Source organism: Dendrobium catenatum, unplaced genomic scaffold (assembly GCF_001605985.2).
Source record: "Dendrobium catenatum unplaced genomic scaffold, ASM160598v2 original_scaffold_144855, whole genome shotgun sequence".
NCBI lineage: Eukaryota > Viridiplantae > Streptophyta > Magnoliopsida > Asparagales > Orchidaceae > Dendrobium > Dendrobium catenatum.
Window position 1 is genome coordinate 972,672 of NW_021463285.1, and position 10,047 is coordinate 982,718.

The 10,047-nt window shown below is 34.5% G+C and overlaps 1 protein-coding gene across 1 annotated transcript; it reads right to left on the reverse strand.

Annotated features, from left to right (window-relative positions):
• Nucleotides 1-1,074: 1,074 nt before the first annotated feature.
• Nucleotides 1,075-9,108, reverse strand: LOC110113201 (phosphoenolpyruvate carboxykinase (ATP)). Its single transcript, XM_028692217.1, has 13 exons — nucleotides 9,006-9,108; nucleotides 8,879-8,921; nucleotides 7,239-7,610; nucleotides 5,273-5,451; nucleotides 4,450-4,603; nucleotides 3,867-3,951; nucleotides 3,674-3,774; nucleotides 2,953-3,251; nucleotides 2,699-2,872; nucleotides 2,547-2,612; nucleotides 1,950-2,298; nucleotides 1,564-1,732; nucleotides 1,075-1,218 (listed from the first exon to the last, which is right to left on the reverse strand). Exons 3-13 carry the CDS (start codon nucleotides 7,577-7,579, stop codon nucleotides 1,075-1,077), a joined length of 2,061 nt encoding a protein of 686 aa, XP_028548050.1. The 5' UTR covers nucleotides 7,580-7,610; nucleotides 8,879-8,921; nucleotides 9,006-9,108.
• Between the last annotated feature and the right edge of the window lie 939 nt (nucleotides 9,109-10,047).

The following is a 10,047-nucleotide window of genomic DNA, read 5'->3' on the forward strand; positions in this document are numbered from 1 at the left end:
AACATTTATCTCACTATATGGGGTCAGCTACATGAATTCTTTTTCTCCGTTGTGTCATGTTAAAAGTTAAATTCTTATTTAAATCTAATAAAGAAAGGTCTTTTCTAATATTTTCTAACCAAGTCTTTTTAGATCTACCTCTAACCTTCTTAACAAAAGTCAAATCTAATGCATCTACTTTCCTAATCGGGTCATCGGAAGGCCGCCGTTTTATGGATGCCTCCTTAAAAGTTCAGGGTGCGTTAGATAGTCGACTGCAAACGTAAAATTTGTCGAATAATCATGACAAGATAAACTTGGGACAAGGAAACTAAAACAATTTGATCAATTAATTAATCGTACTTTCATAATTCAACCCAAATGAAAATTTCCACATAAGAAAAAAAAAAAAAAACTCTAGAGCGCATGCAATTTCCTTAGTCAAAAGTGCTCCATCTACAAAAGAAATAATTAATTAGAAAACTTATGAGACCCCTAATAAAAATCATAGAGAAATCAAGAGCTTAATCATCCCAATTTGAGTTGGCTCACACTTGACTCAACCCACATGTCACCATGGCCACAAAGAAGAGAGAGCATGAGCATAGTTGCCATATGTTCATGCTCATAAACCTCTATAAAACAATCACACACAAAAAAGCATCAAGAAAGGGATAATCATTGAATAGAAAACATGTAAGAGACCGAGGCTTTGTTTGTGACGACTTTCCTACTGATTCTTAAAACAACTTTCGTACAAAATTTTTAATTTTTACATTAAAAACTACTTTAAGAAGCAGTAAGAAAGCCGTCACAAACTATTGTACTAAAAAATTACTTTAATAAGCAGTAAGAAAGCCGTCCCAAACCAAGCCTGAGACACTACATAAGAAAAGCATTGCTTTGGCTACTATAACATAATAATTCTTGAGACAACAAGCAGAGATATGGTTCAACAAATCATACAGATCATGATCTAATGCATACCATGGAACATTTTATCTACTCTACTCAGAATGTTCTCCTCAATCAATTTATTCTCACACATGCTTCAGTATTTCTACTCTCCTTTGTCTCACATTAAGTAGATCAAGATCAGATATTGGGGCCAGCAGCTAGAATTTCTTCTGTCAGCTTGTTATCCGACCCAATTTTGTATTTCGAAAACACCTCAAAATTTTGTTTGAACAAACCAGCCAGCTTCAACAGAGTTTCCTTGTAGACTTTCTTGTTCTCCCACTGCATTTACATTCCAATAAAATAGAGTCAGCTAATCAAATCTCTGAATCTATTTGATCTACGCCACAAAAAGAGACATCAAATTATGGTTGTGAATTTATAATTAAGGCTTCGTTTGCGACGGCTTTCTTACTGCTTCTTAAAGTAGTTTTTTAATTGTAGAAATATGTTTTAATAAGCAGTAAGAAAGCCATCTCAAACGAAGCCTAATTTTGATTTGAGATCAATTTATTTCCACTAATCAATATCAGAAAATAATAAAAAGTCAAGTTAGGTTGGGCTTGGATCAAGGTAAACTAGCTTTTATATATATAGACTTTAAAAAAAAATGGCAAAATGGCTTACGGCATTCATAGGATTGAGGATCTCTGAAGGCACTCCTTCGACCACAGTAGGAATCTCAAGCCCAAAGACCTCAGTTTTGGTGTACTCGGTATTCAAAAGGACACCAGAATGGATAGCATTGATGATATTTCGAGTGTAGGGCAATTTGATGCGGCTCCCAACTCCATACCTTAATGAAAAATCAAACCAAATTAGTCTTTTTTTTTTTCCTGCGGGGCAATTAAGAACTGTGGCTTTGTTTGAGGCAGTTTTTTTATTGCTTCTTGAAGCAAATTTTTAGTACAAAATTTTTAGTTTTTGTATTAAAAAACTAATTTAAGAAACAATAAGCAATCCATCCCAAACAAAGCCTGTATCTACTTGATATAAAGTAGAAACGAGAATACCTTCCACCGCACCAGCCGGTGTTGACAAGCCACCCGGTTGCACCGTACTTTTTCATTTTCTCAGCCAACATGGCAGCATATTTGGTTGGATGGAGCATGATGAAGGCTGCACCAAAGCAAGCAGAGAAGGTGGCCTGTGGCTCCTTGATGCCATCCTCTGTCCCAGCCACCAAAGCAGTGTAGCCTGTGATGAAGTGGTACATTGTTTGCGCCATGGTTAGCTTGCTCACAGGAGGAAGTACCCCGAAAGCATCGCAAGCCAAGAGTATCACATTTTTGGGATGTGGGCCCACACAAGGTATCTTCGCGTTTGGAATGTACTCAATAGGGTAGGAAGCTCGAGTGTTCTCTGTGTAAAAAGAAACCAGAAGTAATACCAAATATATCACTCATATTTCTTTCCTACCACTCATATATTTCATTTCTAACACTCATATTTGATATGAAAATGAACTATGGGTGGTATATATGTAACATTAAAGTTTTATGTGTTAAATATATAAATAGGATAATATAGGATGGTATGTATGTAAATCTCCCTAAATAATTTCATCTAACTTCCTATTTCAACTTCTTTATGGGCGGTAAAAAGTTTACCTGTCACTGATTTATCACTATAGTCTACTTCGCGGGTGTGCTCATCAAAGACAACATTCTCCAACACTGTCATCATATTTACAATCAGTGAACCATAGAAAGCAATCATCCTACACAAATGAGTCAAAAGTATAGGAAAGAATCATCTCTACCGGCGCCGAACTTAATGGCATTGAAGATATCGGGTTCCTTCTCGTGCGAAAGATCGATGCATTTGGCATAGCAACCACCCTCAATGTTGGAGACACCATTATCACTCCAGCAATGCTCATCATCACCAATGAGCAACCTGTTGTGGTCAGTGGACAGAGTTGTCTTGCCAGTACCTGCAGAAGAGAAGAGAAGAGAAGGAAACAAAGTCAAAGAATAGTGTTAAGCCAAGTGCAAAGAGGGATGCCTCGCTTACCAGAGAGGCCAAAGAAGAGGGCAACATCACCGTCCTTGCCCATGTTACAGCCAGAGTGCAAGGAGAGTATGCCTCGCTTGGGCATGAGATAGTGCATTACACTGAAGAGCCCTTTCTTCATCTCTCCAGCATATTGGGTGCCCAGAATAACCATTTCCTTCCTAGCCAAGTTTATGTCTATGCTTGTGGATGATGTCATGTAATGGGTGTATCGATTGCAGGGAAATTGCCCCGCGTTATAAATAGTGAAGTCCGGAGTACCAAAGTTCTCCAGTTCTTCAGGTGTTGGCCGAATGCACCTATACAATATCTTGATTATATACTCACTACAATAGGAGCATCTGGTTTACCACTTGAACAATTTTACCTCATGTGTTACGGGTATGTGATGTAGTTTACAGCTTAAAAGAAATGAAGTCCTATGGAGGGAAGCATTCGTTCAGTTCAGCTTCTTTTTTTCTATGTTTTTTATTAACATTCCTTAATACAGCCGTATGATGTCCTCAGATGTCTAACAGTCTAAGGTTTCGTTTGGAACGGCTTTCTTACTGATTCTTAAAACATCTTTTTGATACAAAATTTTAAATTTTTTATACTAAAAATTTGTTTTAAAAAGCATTAAAAAAACAATCCCAAACGAAACCTAAATGAGAGTGCAAGTGCAACGTCATGAAAGCAAAGGAAGTAAAAAAGACTAGACATAGGTAGAAATTTTACTTACATGTTATGCATAAAGAGGGAGTGATATGCCCTTGCAGAGACAATCCTGACTTTAATTTGATTTTCACTGTCCCAATTAAGGAACTGATCATTCACAAATACCTATACCAAATAGAGGATGACAAGCAGTTTCATCAATAAAAAATACATTTTTAAACCTCTAAACATGAAATGAGCGCGAGTATGGTAAAAACCTTATCCAAGGAATTCAGGTAATCAACAGCTCTTTCTCTGTTCACCAAGAAAGTGTGCTCGTCCATCTCAATATTGGGGGAACCTCTGAACAGGGAAAAAAAAAACAATGAAAATTGTATGGATAAATTCATATAATGCTTTGCATGCTTATGCCAGCTTCGCACGCCCACATGCGGTGCCTTCTTGGCTACTTGCAGTTAGAAATAATGTCTTTGAAAAGGAATAAATTTATTAGAATTAGGAATAAACATTAGTTTTATGCTTCATTTGGGATGACCTTTTTTTTTTAAAGCAGCTTTTTAGTTAGAAAGCTGCTTTAAAGCAACCTTTTAATTAGAAAACTGCTTTATGAAGTAAGAAATTCATCCCAAATGAAACCTTAAACTCTAAAACAGCTTCAAAATCTCTCAAATGTAATAATTTCACTATCACACATGAAAATTTGTAATCTCTACTTTATAAGTGGCCTTCTTATTGAAATTCCCCAACATGATTCATGTTCTATATCTTCAAGCAATCAAATGAGCCCAAAATAAAATAAAAAAGCAAAGAGATGTGAGCTTCTAAGGATTCTGGTCTTACTTTCCCCACCACAGCTCATCTGTTGTGTTCTCATCAATAACAACCCTCTTATCTCTGGGAGAACGACCTGTCTTTGCACCGGATAATGTTGCCAAAGCCCCACTTGATGTTATGAATGATCCATGTTCATACTTTATAGCTTGTTCATAGAGTTCTACGCAAGAAAACAATAAGGCATTCAGTGTATTGTAACAGGCAATAATTAATTGATTATAGCAGTCTCAACAGAGAAAAAAAAGGATATTCACATCAATGCCATCCAAATCAATGAATTTATATATCTAACGCCCCAAAACCATTAATTTGCAGGTACTGCATCCAAATCATTGAAATTGGGATGAAAAGTTAATAATAATAATTGACAGTTTTTTTTTTTATGAATTTGGACATTTGGATGGGAAGAAATATCCTAGCAAATTCAAAATTTTAGTAGTTATAGGGCACACCCTTTGTCTATATTTTAACAAAAGGGAGAAATATCCTGAACTCCTATTAGTATTGTGAAGTCCCCATATTCTCTGTTTTTAGCAAACTGATAGTTCATCCAAGTTGGAAGCATTTAATTGCTAGAATAGGTTACTTCATCCTAAAATTAATCTAAATCAAAATATGGCCTAAGATTTTAACAAAGAAAACGTGTGTGAAGTTGTATTATAACTTAAAACCCCAAAAGTTCCTTTCTATATAAGCCAAACTTAGCGGTACTCTTATCTCTTCATATTTGTTAGCCAACTTTAATGATATGTAGTAAATCACACAGTATTAGAGACACTTTGTGTATACTTGGCTAGGGAAACAACTTGAGCATAAAGAAAATAAGTACCAGCAGGTGAGAGGTTGTAGAGGATATGAGTGAACTTCAAGGCACTGTCACTAGTACTGATGTTTGGAGTGAAGTACTGGTGGTGTTGTTCATGTGCTTTGGGGGTTTCTAACTTCCTCTTAGGGTCTCCCTTTACCACCTTTGGACCACTCTCCCTCGTCAGCGATGCCAATGAAGCACTGTAAGGATAGTCACATACCAAAATTATTAAGATAATATCCAAAAAAATGTGAAGATTAGAACGCACAAAACCTATGTTAAAAAACAGTATACAAAGTACATGAGGTTTAAATGAAGGGGAGAAATCTCCTTTACTTAAAATTTCAAACAAGTTTTTTTTTTTTCAAACCAAGACCTCATAGAATACAACAGAGGCAATTGAAATATTGTTCTAGGCACACCGTCCACACAAACACTCCATTCAAACCCCAAAAATTATATTTGAATGCATATATATATATATATATATATGTTTGAGAAACTAAAGAGTATCAAGATTACAGGGCATCTAAAATTGCTTAATTGAGTCACCTAGTTTTGAACAATTTCTTAGCCAACTTCTTTTCTAATTAAACTATTGTGAATGAATGAACTCTAAAGTATGATATGCCATCCATTTTCTGCTTTTAGGTAAACAAAAACAAAGCTATGCCTATACAATTAGTACAAGCGTTCAAAGCTCGTTCTGAGTAATTGTGCAAACTTCTATCTCAGTTAAGACTACTTAAGAAAAAAAAGTAGATGTTGAAGAAATAAGCTAGGCCCTATAATCTTACATGCAATTTGAGCCAGCCTGATTAAACCATTCTATATGGCTAAATAAACGCTCACATACAGGGAAAATTATTAGGTCCGGACACCGGACGTAGATATACGTCTCGACATTAACTTGAAATTTGACATGTGGGCTGAGTTTTTGTTGCGCTTTTTGACTGCGCTTTGACTGTGCTTTAACTGCGCTTTTTTACTGTGCTTTACTTGCACTTTTGGTGCGCTTGACATAAAGTTCCACGGACACATTTAATTTATAAAGAAAATTTTAAATTTAATTAAATATCCACGTGTCAATATTTTATTGTCCGAACCTAATAATTTTCCCTACTTACAGAGTCACTTTCACTACACATGGACGCACATAAAGACAGATATGAATATATACACTTATAGATGCAATTTTGTTTCCCAAAAAAAAAAGGAAAAACAGATGTAGAAATTTCAAAGCCTAGCTTTTCTCAGCAAGTTGCAGACTTGCAGAGGTACTACTTTTTGACTCACGGGCTTCAGGTTATAAAAGGCTAGTGGACAATTGTCCCGTGAACAAACAAAGTGAACGGTGACCCTGCCCATTTCTACTACCGCGTGAAAACCACGTGCAAACCAGTTCTAACTTCTAAGGCAAGAAAATTTAAAGATATACTTAAATATTTTAACAAAACAACTCAATTATGTTTGTGTGTAATTAATTATTGCTACAGTTCAATCATTATTAAACTGCAATCAAACAGGCTATAATTTGAAAACTGCACCCGTTTAATGATATTCAGATAGAAGTAAATACTTAAGAAATATATTTTTTGGAAATATTTAGGTCAATTAAGACAAACTCACACACGGATTATATTTGCAAGAATCGAACCCAAGACCACCTCTTGGTTGATAGACAAAGCTCCAAACCAACAAACTCAGATGAGTTGCGTATATCTTAATTTCTAAATGTTATTATAAAGATTTAAATTTATTAAAGTAAACACAATAATATATTAACTTCTCTTTTATGTGACCTGAGCAATATCTATATGCACACAATGAAATGTGGCCAACCGGCCTCACCGGCCAAGGCACCCAATTTAATGAAAAGAGATGAATACTGATCCATTTCAAAAATACAAAGCATTCATAAAGGAGTTTAATTGAACTATGCGGTAAGGTAAAAAATTATAAATGTAGAAAGCATTAGAGAAATCACCTGATGGATTGGAGCTGGAGCCTCTGGCGCTCTTCTTCAGATATAGTAGAAAAGGCAGTGGGGGACTGGGCGGTGACTTCCTGTTTGATTGGTGTACTAGGAGCAGACCTCTTCTTTTGCAGTGAATGCAGCTCATCTATGGTCTGAGCTTTCACAGGTCGTGAACTATCGTCATGGCAGATATTGTTCTCTGCCTTATACGGCTTGCTTGCAGCCATTGTTGTTATCCTCGTCTGGATCCTCGGCAACACACCCCGTCGAGGAGGCTGGGCGCTGGCGGCAACACTGCTGCCATTAGCCAAGTTATTGTCCATGTTGCTCGCCTGGCCATCTGTTGCCATTCTCTTCAAATCTTCCTATTGTAATTCAAAACTGGTAAAAAATGCAAACAATCTTTCATCAAGGTGTGTTCATAAGATTGAAAGATGTAAATTATTGAAACAACAATTTGATTAATCAAACAATTTTAGAGTAGAGAATTTCCCCTTTAATTCATCACGATTAGGCAGAAACTTTAAGTAAATTATATATTTTTTTACTTCAAAAACTAAAGAAGAACAAATAGAAAGAGTTGCAGACAAAAGAAAGAAATAGTAATAATAACTCCCCAAACTCCGAGTTCATAGATCTCTAAAACAGAATTTAATATCTTGTTTTATTGATTGGAAACTGTTCGAACATGCTACGACAAATGAAAAAATCAGCACAACCAGCTCATCGACATGAACTTTTATTTTATTTTATTTTATTTTGTAAGAATTTTAAAATGTGAATGAAAATAACAATTTGGAGTTATGTATTTTTTGTTAAAAAGCATGACATCATAATTATGAAACAAGATGCGACAAAATCTCTCAAACTCATAATCGAACGAGATTCATAAAGGCCAAATTCGGCTCTTTTCCCACACTTCAACCATTTGTCAAATCAATATTATATATGAAAAAGCATATAAATACAAGAATGTATGCATATAACATAAATCAAATCACTCTCTAATTAGCAATAAATAGTAACTCTTATACCAAATCTTCGAAATCCTTAGTCGAGTTCTGCTCAGACCTACATCTGATTATGTAAATTTTGATCTATCAAATCAAAACTGGAAGGGATCGTTACAAGTTTCTGTATCGCGTGTGGATTTAAAATCATAAGAAAGCAACTCAATCTCACATCTCCTCCGCAGACCAAGCATCGAATTCAAATAGATCCAAAAGAAATAGTTGTCACTATCTGAAATCCGACGAAGACGATTTGCAGTCAAGTTCTATCTTCCTTTGTCTTCGTGTGCAGTACTTCGCAATTTAAAAAAAAAAAATCTAAAATTAATTTTATATTTTTGGGCATTAAATTTCATCACTGAAAAAAGATTTTAAGCATTTTGACCACCTCCCCTATTTATATGCCTTTATTTAAGAAAAAAAAGTTCATCAAAGAACACAATATTTTGGGGTAGAAAGTATCGTGACTCAATTAAGTGATTGGCATAGCATATGCAAATAGATTCAAATGGATCTCCCTTCCCTTCTCTTCCCCTGCTTTCATTTGAGTTAAAAACTTCGAATAACATCAAACTGATGCAACAACAAGGAAGAAGACGATGGCATATTGACAAACATTGAAGGATTGGACTTTCATACCTCTCTATATCCGAAGACGAAACCCTAGCTATAACTCCAAAGCCTGGTTGAACAGAAAGCTTAATGTTAAGAGAATCGTGAATGAAAGCACAAGCAGAAGAAGAGAATTACTATTACTACGACTCACTAACAAATCCCAATTCAGCCAAAGCATAAAATGAGGAACCAGAGCGAACGGAACAAATGCGAAGGGTGAGGAAGACGAGGACGGCATGGCAGCCTTTTTAAAGGCTCCCATGGCGCCTTAATGGCTATTGGCTGGCGTAGCCGCGCGGTGCAGTATTGTTCTATTCGATTATTTTTTTATTTTTTTTAAATTGATAAAATAATTATATTATTGCATTTTTGTACGAAAAAATTTTGTGCTTAACGAGTGGCATATGTTGACATCATCTTCTCACGTGATCTACTTTTTCTTATAAGCTGAACGTGTGGACATTTTTGTAAATTATAGTTTATTTAAATTAAAATGCTAAACTGCCAAACTCCTATATTAAAAAGATATTTTACTAATGAATAATTAAAACATTATACAATCATATAATATTATAAAAACTTATTACATTTTATACATTCTTTCTTTTACTTTTTTTTCTCTTAGTATAAATAAATTAAAATTTTAATATAAGATTTATATTATTTAAGAAAAATAAGTTTTATATTTTGATAAAATTTTGATGTCTTCGAATGCTAGCATATGAACTTTTTTAGAATTAATTCTATTAATTCAAATGACAAAAATTTAATCAATTATCTCTATTTTTTTATGTCATTAATATCAATTGTTTTTGGAACTAATAAGATATCTATAAATATTTATTTGTAAGCCATTTATTGTACATGATTTTAAGATCTTAAATTTGATCCATGAACTTTTTTAGAATTGCTTCTATTACTTCAAATGTCAAAAATTTAGGCTTCGTTTGGGACGACTTTTTTATTGATTTCTAAAACGGAGTTTTAGTACAATTTTTTTTATTTTTGTACTAAAACTCCGTTTTGAAAAGCAATGAAAAAGCCATCCCAAATGAAGCCTTAATCAATTATCTCCATTGTGTTATGTCATTAATATCTTTAAAATGTTATATTGTGTTTGTTAATTATGAATATTGGTAATGGTGTTTGTCTTCAAACCACTATTCTCAACTTAGAGCACACACAATCAGTGA